Genomic DNA, 18,263 nt, shown 5'->3' with positions numbered 1-18,263 from the left:
GTATCCTTGTTTTCACACCGTTAAAGGATTATGGAAAGATATGGGTATCATCTTAATAGCATTCTATAATCTATCTGATCCTTTATTTGTATATTCTAGAAATGGTTTAACATTTAGCACAGGATTTGCCAGATCCACTCAGAAACAAGGTCCATTTAGACCAGAACACTTCCATTTAAGTGTCCGGCAGGAAGTGTTTCAGCAAAGGGCACAAGAAGCCTCGCACACACACCAAAAAAGCCAGATGTGGTATACTTTGTAGCCTTACTTTCCACCCCAGCTCTCCATACACTCTCTTCTTCATCACTTAATAAAAGACAAGGGTCCTTTTCAAAAGTCTGTATGCTCTTCAGTGTACCAACAATAACAATTCATACTGCTATAAATTCTTTCAGCAAAAGACAGTTTATTAATAAAGCATGAGAAGTATGAATTCCAAATACATTCACCTATTAAACCCACATACACAGTTGCCAGGAGTAACAGTTCATAGCAACTAGACTGTGCAGCATCAAATCCCACTGTCTGCCCTCTGCTGAGAATATTATTGACCAGGTGATTGTCTCTGTTTGTGAAGTCTGGGAATGTTTTCAACAGTGCAAAAGCAGACACACAGACACACCTCGGGTCTACCATATGTGTAGAACAAATACCTGTTTGATTCTGTAAAGTTCAGAGCTTATAAAAATTCTGCCAACATGCATTTCACTTCTGCTTTACTAAGGTAAGCATACATTTTATAGGAAAAGTCCAAAAGTGAAATCTCACTACTTCAAATAATTCCTTCATACTTCAAGAATTCTAATTATTCAAAATGATTAATTGATCTCTAACTAGGCTGCCTAGAGATGATCACAGAGACTCCTACAAAGCTTTGCATATTGTCACATTCTTCCTCCTGGTGATAAGATACCCAGAGGTGAAAACTGCCATCCCTTAGCTCCTTAACAGTGAACAGAGATCAGTCTCCAAAAAAACAAATTATCACTCTTTTCCTTATGAAAAGCTATGATAACTCACTCACAGCAATAATAGGACTAGTGTGCCATGTGAGTACAAAAACACCTCCCCCATTCTTTTTGATGTCTTGCATCCAAGTTACTCTTTAAAATCCCTGCAAAAATTCAACCCTAACTGATAGCAGTCATACAAGAAAGTGAAAAGCTGTGCTTTCTTGGGTGAGCTTAAATTTTTCCTCCTGCAGGTGCCACAAGGGTCTTGTTCTTTGAACGACATTAGGACACCACTGCCACCAAAGTGATGCCATCACTTCCTCTTATCTGTTGCTGAGTGTCCACAGGTACTGCATAAAAACTTGCTTCAATCACAGGTATCTTGCAGGACCTTCTGTCAAGACTGAATTTGAGGTTTAGCCTTTGTTTAGTGAAAACACTCCGGAAATGTCATTACACTCTGTCTACCTCCAGAAAAAGGTAGGACTTTGAACTTTATTATATTTCCTGAAGTATTCTGGGACCTAGATAAATTGCTGCTGTTTCAGGGAGCTGTTCCAGGAACTATGAACCAAGTTTCTAGAGAATAATGCAATATGGTGGCAAAGTGACTGGCACAAGGACATAAAGTACAGGAACAGCTGAATAAAGATGGCTGTTGTTCACTGTTGTTCCTTGTACAAGTAGTATGAGTTCATATCTCTAGCCATAGCCACAGCAGTTAATAGGTTTCTTTTTCAACACAAATAAGTTCACTTAGGGAGAGAATATATAAGTATTTTCTATCAAGCAGGGAACCTTACTCCAGAAAAAAATTACTTCCTTCCCTGAAGCCATAAAAGAGATTTCATGAGATTTTCCAACCCCATGCCCTAGCCTAGCAAGCTAAGAAACACACAAATCCTTAGAACAAATAAAACAAGAGGCATCAAGTTACATAATTATTTAATAAAACACTTAAATAAAAGTTGAGAGTATTAGGGACAATTTTGTAATAACTCAGTTAACCACAGCTTTTGACTCAACACCTTTTATTTTATATTTTCTCTGTTTTCCACATTGTGCCAGCAAAAAGATTTTTATTCAAGATCACCAAAATTGGAGACAATTTCTGCTGCAGCATGTGAAAAAGAAGGAAATAAATCCTGATCTTCAGTTTCTGAATGACAGGGCAACATTTTAAGCTTCCTGTTTGGGTCCTGCATGCCCAAATTGTTTCGCTGGCATTTTGGCTGACATAGGTGAATGAAACAGTGAGGAATCCAAGCCTGAAGTTTTCTCACACCAACCAAATGTTACAGCCAGTAGAAGGTCTGGATCCTAAAAACTGAGCTTCATCCAAAAGAATGCAAGAACTTGGACATAGTGGCTGAAGACATTTGAGGATCAGGACAGATTTTACCTTTTAAAAGTGAAGTGGTAGAAGCTAGGACAGTGTTACCTACCAGAGCAGGGCCCATTTGCCTGTGGAACTGACAGATTTCCAGTGTGTTGGGGTGATTCCCTGATTAATTTCCTAACAACTTGTCTGTGTTTCTGCCATATTTGTGTCACTTCTTTCTTCTGTCACCTGTATGTCCTTCCCCTTTTTGCTGCTTTTTCTTTGCCTTTCTTCACCATCTCTTTGGTCTCAGATGGGTATTCCTCACTCTTTCTCAGTGTGATGCCTTCAACACAAGGAACTTTACTGGTGCCAGCATTAGTTATCTGTGTTTAAAGCACCTACAGAAAAAAAAATTAACAGTTTCTCCCTTTGTCCTGGTTGTGAAACACAAAATATTCCTCCTGAGCAACACAGCCCAAGGTCTCAGTCCTACCACTTTTTCATATCCATCTCAATTCCTTGCTGCAGGAATTCTACCTAAAAATGTACTAATCCCTTGCTTGTGTCTTCTTATTTCTCTCCAAAAAAGGAAATAACCTATTTCAAGAGACCAAAGATTCCTCACTGCCCAGGAGTCATGACAAATTCAGCCCTGGGGAGGAGCAGTGGCTCCACATTAGCCAAAGTATACACTGAAATGATGTTCTGGTGCTTATGGTTTCCAAAGAAGTGTCATGTGGCAAAGATGTCACTTGGTACTTGATAGTTTAATCAAGCACTCAGGGGTAGCAGACATTAATTATCTTGCAGTCCAGAAACATTATTCCCTTCCCAAAGTGACATCATTTCAGTATGACAAATGCATCTCCTTTCACTTTTCTCACTGGGAAGCTAACACCAAATAATTTATCAATGGTATAATTTTTCTTTAACAGCATTGTTGCTTGGGTGGAAAACATTGCACAAGTGAAGAATATTGCCATGACCATTGGAGGCAAAAGTCAGGCCTCTGAAATAGACTGAAGTCTCTCCCATTGTATCATCTTTTTCTTAGCTGTTGTTAAGCAGCAGGTTATTCTCAGTTCATACTTATCTGTAAGAAACTAACCTTGGCATTGGGATCCTTTTACGTGTTTACAGATGTTTACCTCTCTGTGAGGTGACTTTTCAGATGTCGAGTGCTTGATGTTCTCCTTCGGTTTCCATTTAAAAGTGCTCTGCTGAGGTGTAAACTAACTCCAGTTTGCAGGGAGACTTTAATTCAAATGGGCATAAACATTTTGATTATAGTCAGAAGTCCAGGCTGGTGCTGATGTTTTGCACTCACCTTTAACAAATGGTTTTGTTTACTGCCTGGCCAAATGATAATTTTGTCTGGCTACACCCAAAAGACATCAGCATTTCTAAAGCATCTCTAGCTATTCAGGAAAAAAGCCAGACTCTAGCAGTCACCCTCTTCTGGCAAAAGCATTAAAATCTGGTATTTGATTAAGTTTCACATTCATGACTTGGAAAAGGCACTCAGGGGAGGTTTTGGCATGGAGCAGGCAGGTGCGTTCATCCTCAGGCCCATGGCCTACACATTCTGCTGCCGGCAGGGCTCTGGTGGTGCTGGTGCCGGAAAGCCAAAGCGGCCCCCAGGGCCCCACCAGCCCCCCCAGGGCTCCCCCACCCTACCCAGGGCCCAGGACCCCATTTCATTATCTCCTGGGGCCCTCAGTCCCTGCCCCAGTGGTGCAGCAGCAGTGCCGGTCTCCAGTTCCTCACAGCTATGCCCTGCCTGGCCATGGACCCCATGTCCTGGCCTGGCCTCAGCCCGTCCCTAGGAAGGTGCCTGATACCCAGAGCTGGGGCTGCCCTAGTGCCCCCCGGCTGCCTTCTCCTGGCTGGGGTGGTGGGATGGACCCCGGCTGCCAGGCCTGGCAGCAGTAAGCCATACCACAATCAGCAGTACCCAAAAGGGAGGCTCTTGCCAGCAGCCCGTCAGGGAACAAAAGCATCCTGGCACCATTTTAGCTGAGGAAAACAGAAAGAACTGTAAAGCAGCAACAACTACCAGCATGGATTTCATTTATTTCTGTGAATGTCCTTACATGCAGCAATTGCTATGCAAGCGGTACGTTTCATAGTAGACAGCTCAGTTTTTGCTTTTAGTTGGAAATTTGTTGGATGATAAGGGTCATTTCAGAGTGACTGGTGAACTACAGTTTGCTGGAAATGGCCATTCCAGTGGTCATAGTCTGCTGTGCCTGGGCCAGCTCGAGATCAGCAGGTGTCACTCCAGTGGAGACCCTGCAGTAAAGAGCCAATTTGGGAATAATGCCTCTTGGGATGACTGTCCCCTTGACACATAGTGAGACTGTGAGAGAACATCTGACTCGCAAGAGCAACTCAAAGCTGTCATACGTGCTTCTCTGGAAAGCTGGGCCCTTAATAAGCACACAGGCGGTTAAAGCAGGTGCAAGAGCGGGCTTAGATGATATTTACAGATGGCTGTGCATAGAGCAGGCAGGCAAGAGAGACAGTCAGCACCCGCTCCCAAGAAGTACTGCAGCTTCTGGCAGTGGTGGGCAGACTTTGCACGGTTCCTCCAAGTGGGATGCTTTGGAAGAAGAAACAAAGCGTGAAACAGAGGAAGCAGGAGACACAACAGAGAGAGAGACTTAGTCATAGAGCTAGCAAGAGGTGAATGAATGCAGGGTGGAAATGACAGATTTTTGTCTTGACGTATGAACACAGGGATTTCCCCCTTTCACGTGGAAGTGAGAGCTTGGCCATGCATGGTCAGATATTGGCATAGAGTTTCATATCCCCCAGATTCACCCCCTCACACAAGCATGTTTTGTACCATAGACCTGTGTTGCTTTCCAGCACCCTGGCGTTTCTCCACATGGCTGGCAGATAATGTAATACCATGGGTGCCACTTACTTTCAGTGTTTTAGTCCCCCGCACCCACCTTTCGGAGTGATGGCAGAGAGTCATGGAGAGAAGAAAGGACAAATACCATGAATCAGAGCCTTCTCCAGCAATTCTGTTTTGCATGTCAGCTTGGAAGGGACAGATCCTCTCCTGCACGGTGCCATTTTCTCCTCATCTGTATCTGAAGGTTTGTCTCAAGTTGCAATCCTATGATCTCACAACCTGCAGTTTTACCTTCACTTGTGCCTTATTATTCAATACTGCAAACATGGTCCTGTTCACTTGACCTGCATACATTACATCATTTAGCTCTACTGGACTTCTAACCCAAGCCTGTGCCATCTGTGGCATAAACAGGCTACTTCCATGTGCTACTTAATTGCACACTAATACTCCTCTGTCTAGGAAGCCACTACACTGACTCACACAGGGTTTATTTACAAGGTACATTGCGGACAGATGTTTCAGCACTCAGAGCCGACTGGAAGCTATGTAGCCATGTTAGAGAAGTGTTAAGCCACAGCTGCAAGTTTATGAGTTGGGCTCTGCACCCTGCTAACTACAGTCACAGCTCGGAGCACAAGCAGAGGGAGCTCATATCTGCTGGTGAGCAACCACATAGCTATAGATATAGAGATAAGGAAGTGACTAATAATAAGAAAAGCCACATACAAAAATTTGCTGGAATTAAGATTCCCGATATGTTTTACTTTGTTGAAGAGTATAGAGTTCAAAGATGGCAACTTTAACTTTATGAAATCCAGCAATTAGGAAATAAGCATGTATCACCATAATAAGGTTATTAATCGTAGCTAGATAGAAGGTCCTGTTTAAAATGAACAGGATAAGGTAATAAAGACTATCTGTGGAAAGTGAAACATCACAAAGCGGCAATCAAATGGGTTATCAAAATAATTGATTTTTGGATGACAGGGGGAGAAGAGTGTTTTTTGATAGTAGCATCTGTAGGTCAAAACAGTCTGAAGTTTATCCTCTGTTCTATAAGACTGAGTCAAATTATGTGCAACAAGCCTCAGATATGGAGAAAAATTCAATGTCAGAGGATACCAGAGCCCTCGGAGTCTTCCTGACTACTGCCATGCTCAGTCCTCAGGGCATCACTGGTGGTTCATCTTCCTCCACTCTTGTTCCCCCCCATGCTTCCCAGCATTTGTTGCTGTCATTACTAGTTAGGGTATGTTTAATGTTCCAGTGACCTAAGTTACTCCTTCATGGCTGGTAGCCACCTCCTCCCCACCTTCAGCTAAGATGTAATACTTTACAACAAATGAAAAGTGTGTATGTATCATCTGGGCTATGAGATTTACTTAAACCCCTCCAGAGATGTTTCAGGGTGAGCTATTTTAGTTTACCCTGAATTCGAACAGGAGCATGCATAGACTTATCTCATTTTGTCTTAGGGAAAAGAACAGAGGAATAGGATAACAGAAGACTAATGTGTGCACCATCTTACCTGTGCTTCACACTGCCATAAGATTTAACTAGTCCTAAACTTGCCGGGTCTCTCATCACCTGGAAGAGGAAGTGCAGTCTGCCTTCCTTCCATGCCCTGACTGCCTTGTAGCTTCAAGGCTGATGCTTTCAAATCTTAAAGTTCTTTTCTCCTAATTTTCTTCCCCAGGGTCTTCTTCCCCTTGCAGGCTTACCTGTAATGCACATCATGAAGTGGTGGTAAGCCCACAAGTCTCAATACTTGAATTACAAGCCAGGCATCAGAGAGTATCTGCCTACACACAACTTAACATCTGCAGGAAGGAAGGGGTAAAACCATCTTAGACTGAGATCACAACCTGCCCAGCTGTAGCTCACAGTGTGGTATAAGTAAAAAGGCAAAAGGTACATATAACTTGCCAAAAAAAGTCTCTGTCTTACCACTTAGTTTTACATGGTAACTAAGGGAGCCCATACATGGTAAAAATCAGTTTAATATAGGAAGTCTCTTATATGATGAGGGAGCTATAATATAGTGTACTGTCTTTATATTTTCCTATGTACTTGAAGCATATGCATCTGGAACGGTTCCACATTTTCAGTGTATAAAATCTAATTTTATGTTACAGAAGTCAAATTAATTCAGTTTCCTGTATCAACAACATACTTTGATAATCAAATTACATATTTAACACTAGCTGTCCTGGTTTCAGCTGGGACAGAGTTAATTTTCTTCCTAGTAGATGGTACAGTGCTGTATTTTGAATTTAGTATGACAATAACATTGATAACACACTGATGTTTTAGTTCTTGCTAAGTAGTGCTTATCCTAAGTCAAGGATTTTTCAGTTTCCCATGCTCTGCAAGTGAGCAGGCGTGCAAGGAGGTGGGAGGTAGCATAGGCAGGACAGCTGACCCGAACTAGCCAAAGGAATATTCCATACTATTCGACATCATGCTCGGTATATAAACTGGGGGGAGTTGGCCAGGAGGGGCTGATTGCTGCTCAGGGACTGGCTGGGCATCGGTCCGTGGGTGGTGAGCAATTGCATGGTGCATCACTTGTCTTTCTTGCATTTATTTCTCTCTCTCTTATCTTCCTTCTCATTACAATTATTATTTTATTTCAATTATTAAACTGTTCTTATGTCAACCCATGAGTTTTACTTTTTTTTCTTTAGGATTATTCTCCCCATCCCACTGGGGCAGGGGGAGGAGTGAGCGAGCAGCTGCATGGTGCTTAGTTGCCAGCTGGGGTTAAACCACGACACTAGCCCATAGAATATGAGCTCTGACAGGTCCTGATCCAGCCTCCTCTCTCAGCTCCCAGCGAAGTCCACAGTCTCCTTCAGCTTGGATTAGACTTGAAGAATTGCACGTAGCAAAACAGTGTGTGCAGAGAGAGGGCAGGAGAGCTGCAGTCTGTGCACTGGACTGTGTTGTGAGAGGAACTGAGGACTTTCCAGGCACAATGCTGAAATACCCTGAAGATGTTATAAAGTGATACCATGTTAAGTAAGGCCACTAAATGGGTTTCATCTATTTTGACAGTTTCAGTTCTCTGCAGCTAGAGGGAGGAAAACAAAGCATCACAAGCATGGAACAGATGTTTAGGCACCATCCAATCTATTTTCTTGCCTTATTACTTCTAGTTTTTAACCCAGGTTTGGAAATTTATATTATTTCTTTCTTCTTTATCGTATTTGAAGATTTACATCCCTCCTCATTTGTCATAGGTACATTTTGGGTTCCTGTCCTCTTAAAAGTAAAGTAAAACAACAAATCACATATCCTAAGCATTGTTCAATCCCTCCTGGGGTCTAGCAGTCTCATAGAGCAAGCTATTTCACAGGGAGGACTATGTGATGTGCAGACTCCATCTGCCCCTGAAGTGTGTGTGCAGCACCAGGCCAGCAGCGTGCTGAGCCGCAGCTCTGTTCCATAGAGACACTTTCCACGTTTATTCTTCCTGATTAGAAAAACATTCCAAATTTTAGAACTGACATTTAAGACTGAATAAAGTTCCAGTTTGGTTTTATCAGGGCAAACTTTAAAATAGATTGTCTATTAGCCTTTGTTACTATATTTCTTTCATGAGTGTGAGTGGCAAGAGCATTAAGGAAGGCCATAAATCAAATGCATACTTCTGGTGAGTGCAGGAAATCCTTTAACCTTTATGTTTCATAGAAATAGGAATAAATAGAGATTTATTCATATTGTCTACATTTTCTGAAACATCACCCGAGGAGGCATTTCCAGAAGCAAAATGATCAGAAGAAAACAAACAAAAAAAATCCCCCCAAAACACAGTGGTGAATAAAGCACCAATTAAAAGCCATTGCCTCCTACTCATATAAGACAGAAGAAGAGACCACAAAACCCCTGCATTTTTATTTTCTTTTGTTTTTTGGGGTTGGGGGATAAAGAAACACCATGGTACTGAGACTTAGGACAATTCTCTTAACACTGATAGCGTGCAAGCATGTCCATTGGAAAATAATCTGCCCTTAGTGACTAACTCCCAGCAGAAAACTTGGCTACTTGCCAAAATGTAAATATCCGTTCATATATGTAGAAAACAATTTTCAGCAAACCCAGAGCTGGTCTAGTACGACAGAAGATTCTGATCAGTGCACCATCCCTATATTCTTATTGGAATGGGTTAAAAGGCACTCACAGCAGCATGTTATGGATGACACCAGCGAGAATTTAAGCATGCAGCATAATGGTAAAGCAATTAATAAGAGCAGTTGCTAACAGTTGCACAACAGAGGAGTGTTTTAAAATTCCTGTGCTCTTTAACAATAACGTGGAGAGACACTGTGAAAAAGGGGAAAAAAAAAAAAAAAAAAAAAAAAGCCTGGCATGGAAGGGACATTCCTTCAGTTCCTCTCAAAAGTTTGAAAAACCTCTGGATAGGAAAATACTATTGAGCAGCCAATTCTTTCCACATTTGGCTAAACCCAATGCCCAAAATACACAGAACACTACTTCAGTTTGAAAGGATTGCAATACTCCTATCTGAGTCATCTGAAAGCAAATAAAATGAGACCTAAACAAATAAACCTAATTGTGCATGGAAACAAATCCAGCTCTCCAGCTTGGCCATGGCTTTGTTTTTGTTAGTTTAAAGCCTGCATATGCAGTTTTAGTGGCATCAGGAGTTATACAAATATTGACAACAAATTGCCAAATGTTGTTTTTTTCCCCTCAGTGCACAGTGTGAAGAAGCTGGGGGAATGCTTCTAGGAACCTTCCCTAGTGCACTGAACCAAATCACAGCTTCATGGGATCTGCTCCAGCCTCTTCTCTGAAGGGTAGACACTAATGAGATCAAGCTTGTTGATTGCTATCGTCAAAGACTTATTTTTCACTTGTGAACTCTGCTGAACACAAACCCAGGCTTTCGAAACGTAGCTCAAATGTTTGCACCATAGCCAAGGCATTGTCACATGCTCTGTCCTCCACCCCATGATTTGTTTCTAGTTTGTGTCATCCTTAACCTGCTTCTGGTGGTTCGGCCAGGAGAGAAACAAATAACGATGACAAGTGAGAAAACCAAGCTGCTCTCTGACATCCTTCCTCTAAAACGCTATTGCCACTTGCTAGTTGTGGAAAATGGGCAGTCGCCTTGAGGTAAAACCACTCATGAAATCCTGCTGCCATCTGTCAAAGGCAGATTTTGATCAAGTTGATCTAAATCCTTAGCAGCTCACAAGGAGAAATGAGAATATGTCAAATCTTAATCTGTCACAAGCCAAAATTAGCAAAAATATATTTACATTGGACTTTTAAATGAAGTGCAGACTTTCCTCTCACACAGAGCCAATGAAACAACACATTTTCTTCTTATTCTTTGCCTCACATTCACAAGACAACTTTTATTATTCTAGCTGGCTGGATAATAAGGTTTCCATTTTGCAAAAACATAAACTTTTAATCCCAGGTTAAAAAAAAAAAAAAAAAAGGAAGAATTTTAGAATTGAACAAAGACCCTGAGAGCTTTCACCCAAAGAAACTGCAGAAACCAGACTCATGCACCCTCCTCAAAAGCCTTATAGTTAGGACACTTATCTACAATACTGGAGAGATGAATTCATATTCCTGTTTTTTCTAATTCATCCTGAGAACTTAGAGCTTGTATATCTCAGAGATCACCCTGCCTTCTCTCTTCCTCTCTTTTTTATCAGAAATTGCATGCCACACATAAGAAACTCCCCTAAGTGTTTCATCATAACCCCTGAATTTCTGTGAAAAGTGTTAGGTTTTAGTTTTAACATCTCCAGTAAAAAGTTCTTGACTAATTGTACATCTCCTAGCTTTCATTATTATAGCATCCATTCTTCAGTTATTACAGCATTATATGCTCAGTATATTCAGTAAGGCGTATGCAGAAGCATCTACATAGTCTTTCTGTATTGTGTTTCTTATCATGGTGCAAGTGCCCCACAGCAGTTGTACAGTAAAGGGTGAATCATTAAATCAGTGGAAGGAAGGCATAATGGAAAGGCATGAGAACTTGTGGGTTTGTGAGAAAGTGGAGTGAAAAGATCCTCTCTATTTCAATAACTCTGGACCTTCATAAAAAAAAAAGCCAACACAATGCTTGGGACTGTTCGTGTTGTGAGCAAACACTGAAATATGACAAGGCATCAAGGCATGTTGCGTTACATGATATTCAGGCAGCTGCTGTGATGGCAATTTCAATCCACCAACTGGTGCAACGAAACAAATCTGAAATGTAAAAGCTAGATTTCCACCAAAATATTTCATTAATATTACATGCATGTAAGTCAGGGAACTCAGACTACTAATCCCCACAGCTACCCTAAGTCAGCCCTGGAGGAAAAAGCAACAACGCAGCTGCACAGATAAGGTCTCAGAAGGTATTCTAGGTTTCAGTTTGCTGACTGGAGCGTGCAAAATTTCTCTAACAATGTTTTGTTAGTGTATTTTCTTCGAAATTTGTTGAAGGGGGAAAATACCCTTTGCTTTTCTGTGGAATGCAATTACGAAATGACTGCAGACCAACATATGAAGATAGCCAGATATAGCCAAATTTGTATGAACACCTACTAGCGGAAAGTCCCGCCCTGTGCAACAGCATGCTTTGGGTCAGAGGACAAGAAGAGAGATGAATCTTCTTCCATCCTTGATTGCAAATTGGGCAACAATGAGCTTACATAGCATATGCCACCCTTGAAAACTGGCCTGCACTAGAAACAGTGCCATCCCTCTCTGAAGCTCCACTAGCCAGTCTGTCAGCACAGAGGGCGGGTTGCCATAAGCCCTCGCAAGAGGTGCAGACCCACTGTGCACAGCACCAAAGCCTTGCTCGCCCCATCTCAGCTCTGCAGGTCCCACATCATGGGGGAAGTCACCACCAAGGCAGGAGAATGGCACACTTCCTAGCAAAATAAGAGAGCAGGCAGGAGGGCAGGTTTTGTCTGATTTAGCAAAGCACCTTCTCTTCATGGAGAGATCCATTCACGCCACTTCCAAATTTCCAGAGATTAAAGCAACAGGGAATAAGGAGAAGCAGAAAGGAAAGCAGCATCTGAAGCTGTCTGTAAAACAGGGCAACATATGTCTGGATAAAAGATTACTAGATGTAAAGGGCACCTCACCAGCCTACCCTCTCCCCACCTCTTCTGTCTCTCTCTTTTTCTCACCCACTCTTCCTTGGGCTGGGCGCCTTTTTGAGCACTGAGACAAATCAATTAAAACCAAATAAAAACTATAAATTCACACATAGGAAGGAGACTGTCCTCCCAGCGCTGACAGCTGCTACTGCCAACCTGAACTGCGCAGGGGCACCGAGTGTCATCCCTCCTGACCCTCCCTCCTGCCAGCTCCCACACCCGACAGCTCCCAAGATGTGGAGATGTCAGTCTCCCACCACAGCATACAAACTCCTCCTGAGCATGACAAGGCAAACTGTCATTTTCCACCCTGGCTGCTGTTGTGGGTGGTCATGTTGGTGTCTGCTCGATTTTGCGTGGTACTGGACACTGTGAAGTGTACAAACTGTTCCATATGGCATGTGGAGAGAAACGTCCTGCGCAGAGAGCACCATGCTAGCAATACATTACGAAGCTGCATTTAGCAGTCATGTTACCGTACAGAGCCCCTGCTCTGGATTCGACCTGGCATGTCTGAATTATTGTAAGGACAAATGAGAAAAATCATACTTCTCAGTTCATGAAAACGCAGGAAGAGTTTATCTCAGGGTTTCTGCCTGTCACCCTTCTGCTGGGTATTTGCCACATGTTTAACTGTTTCTTACACTCTTCATTGTTCTGTTTAAATAGTTCTTACTCCTTCCTCTTAACTTTCTAGGTCACCTACTTGTTTAATATCTGATCTTTTCATGCTAATTATTTGACTGCTATTTCTGAGACACTGTCAAGTTATTTACCTCGCTGAAGTGACATAAGTTCTCCCTCCCCTCCCCCTGCATCCACCCCCTGTCTGTCTGGTTTCCCCCCTCTAGTCTGGCTGAAGTGACAAACTCTCTCCCCTAGCCAAACATTTGTTTTTACAAGGTATTTTTATACCATCACCTCTTCCCTGCATCTCTCCCGCCTACCCACCACAAACATATGCTGTGGTGGGAGGACATTCTGGTTTCACATCATTTGCAATGTTAAGGTGACAAATTTCCCCTCCTTCAAGTAATTTTTTTTTCCAAGATCTGGTTTGTAAAATGCAAATGGCAAAGGACTAGTTTCTCTTTGCCTTTTTTACCCTGTGCACGGAGATGTCCTTTGCTTAGAAGAAATCAGTGGAAGAGAAAGCAAAACCCGCTTGATTTATGTTACTTGAAACCTATTTATGCTATAAAAAGATTCAAAAATATCCAGAAAGAATATTGTCTAGGTTGATAGATTCCTTTTATTCATCCCAAAGAAGACAGGAATGATGAAGATTTCCAAGAAAGTAAGCAAATGTAACCACCCTACTGACTTCATTAGTCTATCACAGTCTGTTTTTCCCTGTATTAAAATGCACATGCAGTCACATTCATACAGTAAAAACAACCTCAAGTGCTCTAAGCATCAGGCCTGGAACCATGAAAAACATGACTGTGGCCTTCATCATACCCAATTAGGGGTATGTGTACTCAGCAGCGATTCTGGTGTGGTGGAGAAATGCCTAAACCAGCTTTAAATTAGGCAGGAACGATCTAGTTAAAACAGCACAGAGCCCAAACTGGGCTCAGCCACTCTAAATATTTACCCTACTCTGAGCTAGAGGTTGCAGGGGCATGCATACTACCAGGACTGGAGAACTTCCAGTACCTACATTCACCACTGCAAAGCTAGGTCTGATGTGCTAAACATCCTGGTCATTCTAGCAGCATACACACATGGAATGGGCCAGATTAAGACTGTTTAGAAAAAGACTGAGTTTACATGGCAGGATGTCTGAAAAATGCTTTTTATACAGAGACTTTGTCTCTTCAGCACACACCGCTAGACTTTTTGAAGTGGGATAAACTCTTATTCCCTGCCCCAGGACCAAACTGAATATTGTTCCAGGATGTCAGCTGCATTTTAATTCCCATTTTATGCAGAACTTTTAGTGCAGCACAAGACAACCAAAAAAAGTATGCACCAATAATACATCTTTGTTAATTTAATCTTGTGATTTTGTCTCATATAAGAAGGGCAAAGAAAGATAAATTTGAAAAACAAAACAGGGCGGGTCAACTCACTGCCAGCAGCAGGGGAACAAAAAGGGAAAGTACTAAACAGAGAAATGTATTTATACTGTGAGGCAACAGGCTCCAGAGAACAAATTACTAGCAGAAGGAGCCACTCACAGCACATGCAAGGCTTCCCTCAAGTCAAACAGATACGGCTGTCACTGTAGGCAGCCAAGGAAGAGAGAGAATGAGAGAGGAAAAAACACTCTCCACAGACTGAAAACATTTTGTAGTTAAGGGACTCAAAGCAGAATGTGGGTAGTGCCTTTTGTTTCACTTTGGTTCTAGCAAGGTCATTTGGGGGAAATGTCCGCAGGAAACCACCAGGAGTGAGCTGAGCAAAGGAGGAGAGGGGAACAATGTGAGTTTCTCAGTAAAAATGTAAGCAAGTTGGAAGGACATAAGCTGTTTGTCCATTCCAAGAATTTTTGGAGATTGCCCCCTTTAGCATGTTGTGAGTAGAGGACCACCAGACCATCGCAGAGGAGCCCTCTATCACAATTATCTGGGAGTTCACCCGAGAGGAATAGCCAGCCCCCTCGTCATCCTGGAGCTATCAGTCTCCAGGGCTCTGCTGGAAACTGTTCAGGGCAGTGCAGTTCTTCTGGGTCCTAACTCATCACCTAACCCCTGGCACATACCCAGAACCAGGTGATATTTATTTGGCAGCATGTTCTTTACTAGAAATCCAATATGAAATTCCTGCATTAACACCCTGCTGTTGGCTAAAGATACAGTCCTCTTCTATATGCCACTAAGGACTAACAAGTGACCTCTAGATCTCAAAATAAGCATCCAAAAGAGCTATCTGTTGGTCCATGAGAAAAATACGCATGCACACAAAGAGACTACTTCTCTCCCTTCTGTCACTGGACACTTCCGTGTATTGGACATTATTAGCTGAACATTCACTCATCACGTAGACATGGCACAACCTAGCCTGAACCTATTTTCACTAGTGATAATCTACTCAGTATTTCACTTTTTCCATTTCTCTCTCCTCAGAAGAAGCAGTAGAAAAGAGAGATGTATCTCTGTGACTTGTCTTTTGTCTTCAGTCCAGGTCTCAGACTTTTTTTTCCTCCTAAAAATAGGATAAATGTATCTTTACATTGTAGCTCACATGTACCTACCTGAGCTAGTCATGCAGTGGCCCACTCAGGTCCTGTTACCAATGTAGCTGTGTCAGCACGAGCTCAGCACCAGCTGCAGAAACCATCTATGCAGCTAAGGAAACACTTGGCCAAGTAGCCATAGCAGTACCAAACTCAGTGGAGGCTGTATGGATGGCAGTATCCAAAACAGGGAGTAAAAAGCTGGCTCAAATATGTCTGCAAACACTGGCATTAGCCTACCTTTGTTAACGCTTTCAAAATGTTCAGAGATTTTGGGTGAAAGATGCTGCATCAACAGAAAAGCAGTCCCGCAGCAGTAAACACACTTGGCTGGACCACTGCCTTTTGAGCTCTAATTTGCTTCAAGTAAATACAGCCATTTATTGCATGTTTCACCTTCTCGTGGAACATCTGCTGTCTGTGAGGAGCCAAATAACAGACAGACTCTCAATCCTCCTGAGATACCTCTGGCTAACAGCACACATAGCTTTCCTCAGAGGCCAGCGTGTCACTGAACAGTTGGCTTACTATAAACCACCGCATGCTGTAGGTGTTTCCAGCTGCCTCACGCTGCATTTGTGTCACAACCCATGTTCTGAGGAGCCTGTGCAGTCTGAGCCATGCTTTATACCTACCCCAGGAGCAGTTCTTTCCATCCACAAAGCAGAAAATTAAGAGAAAAATCACTGGCTCTTGAGGGAAGGTCAGGAGTAGAGCGTGAAAGTAGGGGGGTTGAGTGCTAGTAACATTGCTCAGCTTATTAGAAGAACATCTTTTCAGGAACAGGGAAGGATATGAAAAAAACAAATAGAGGAAGACCACAAAGATAGGGGTGATGTCAGAGGATGCCGGATGGTCAAGATACACACAACGAGCAAAATGTAAATGCTGGCTGAAAATGCACTGAGAAATTTAAATTTCATTCAAAACATAGTGAGCCAATGAAAACATTCAAAGACAAAGGTAGATATGGCAGGAGCCAAAGGAATTTTTGCTGTAGGACTGTCAGTAGACTGAATAGAAAGTGAAGAAAGCAGGACCGTGGCAGGTTGTAGGAATTTGGCTGTGAGAAGCCCACAGGCTGCTCACTGTGGAGGAGGCAGTGTTGGAAATGAGGTCTGAGGGCATCACCAGGCTGTGAAAGAGAGAGAAGCTGGGACAACCTTTGAGTGATACGAGGAGAAGGTAACAGAAATTGCTCCTCCAAAATATGGAATAGGTTAAGGTAATGCCTAGATTCTGTTTAATGTACTTTAAGAGAAGGTGAGCCAGACTCTTACCAGTTTAGATGTCTGTAGAGCCTGATTACTTTCACTGTCTGCAAAGGAGCTGCTGTCAGTTTACACCAGCTTAAACTTTGTACCCCTCTGTATTCAGTATTGCCCATCTTAGTTTTAACCACATAATGGCTTCTAGCAAGAGCACAAAGTCATGTTAATCCAGCCAGAAATTCCTCCATGCTCCCTCCCACACAGAGAAGTTTTAGATATCACAAACAGATAATGACAGATGGCGGCACACAGACCCCTGTGCTAAACTAGTTAAAAGCCCAGCAGCTGAGGCTCTCCCTACATATCTGAGAAGGTAGGCTCACATCTATTTCCCCATTTCAGTTTTTGAAAATTTGAGGAGAAAGAGGTGGGTTTTGTTGTTTGTTTTGTTTGGGTTTTTTATATCTTTAGCCAAGCTGTTTTCTTTTATATTAACATGCTGTATGTGCCTGGCCTATCCAGTTTACAGGTTTCTTCACCCCTCCACCCAAGCTCAGGAAGCTTGCCCCACTCTAAAATAAAACAGGATAGATACATCATTACCTTTTATTCAAGGCTGAACAGTGGGAGCTGCTTCCACAAGGGCAAGATACACCCAACTAGCCAAACAATGGTATCTCATCTATATCTACAAGCAAAAGCTCCCCACTGTCACTGAGCTCTGCACTGGAGTTTGCCTCAGTGTAAGGCAGCAAACTGTTCTTGCATCTGCCTGCAAGAACACAACCACCTTCAGGACTCACACTACCAAGCTGAGCTCCAAGGAGTGGGGACAAAGCAGAGCACACTTAGGGAGCTAATGTGTAGAAGAACATGGAGAACTGTGACTGTGGCTAAAGGGAAACTGAGGATTCTACATTCCTGTGTGTTCAAGAAAAAGCTTTTACTCCTTACAACAGGCAGTATTCAGGGACTGACTTATTTCGAGAGTCAGCGTCTCTTTGGATAAGTACCTCACATGAAGTGTGAACAGGAAGCCAGAAGTGTGGGCAGAAAGCAACTGTGGCCAGCAACTATGGTCACTCATGTAGACAAGTCTGGTGCATCGATAAATGTATAAAAGTGACAACAGCTTTTGGAGGAGAGAATTGGAGAAGATGACCCAAAAGCAAGTAAGGTGATCTTGTCATTGGTACACATGGAAGACTACCAGGGACTCAAACTTGGATCCTTTGCATTCCCGCGAGCGTTGTAAACACCTAACTATTGGCTAGTTTTGGGGAGGGAACACTCATTCTCATATCTTTGCACAACAAAACCTTCAAAAGATTTATTTCCATCCCTGTGTAAAGAAAGGAACATCATTTTAAATCTCAGAATTTCAAGGAACAGAACAATTGTTTACGACACATGTTTGTAAAGAAAATAGTCCAGTTGCGTCAAAGTACGTAATTTACCCTTACAGTACAAAGGTAAAGAGCCTTCAAACTAGACTGTTGAACTAAGAGCCAACGAGAGCTACATTTTAACCCTGCATTCAGAAAAAGCTTGACCATAACTATAAGAGGCTCACTTGCCCC

At 42.5% G+C, this 18,263-nt stretch overlaps 2 protein-coding genes across 3 annotated transcripts in view; both read right to left on the bottom strand.

Annotated features, from left to right (window-relative positions):
• The window catches only part of RBPJ (recombination signal binding protein for immunoglobulin kappa J region), a 156,575-nt gene that overhangs the window by 128,991 nt on the left and 9,321 nt on the right, over positions 1–18,263 (bottom strand). The gene's annotated exons all lie outside the window — the stretch shown is intronic.
• SMIM20 (small integral membrane protein 20) overlaps positions 3,998–18,263 on the bottom strand; it is a 34,615-nt gene continuing 20,349 nt past the window's right edge. Inside the window, exons 3-4 of one of the 2 annotated variants that reach the window (XR_012628653.1) lie at positions 6,865–6,963; positions 3,998–4,569 (exon numbers count right to left, since the gene is read on the bottom strand). Coding sequence is in view for 1 of the 2 variants with exons in the window: in XM_074865947.1 (XP_074722048.1) it covers positions 6,917–6,963 (47 nt within the window). In the remaining variant the exon portion in view is untranslated. Of the gene's footprint in view, positions 6,964–18,263 lie in introns of both variants that reach the window. The other variant, XM_074865947.1, reaches the window with a different exon arrangement.

The sequence above is a fragment of the Strix uralensis genome, chromosome 4, assembly GCF_047716275.1.
Source record: "Strix uralensis isolate ZFMK-TIS-50842 chromosome 4, bStrUra1, whole genome shotgun sequence".
NCBI classification, from domain to species: domain Eukaryota; kingdom Metazoa; phylum Chordata; class Aves; order Strigiformes; family Strigidae; genus Strix; species Strix uralensis.
The sequence above is the reverse complement of the archived record's forward strand: the minus strand, read 5'-3'. Positions and strand labels throughout refer to the sequence as shown.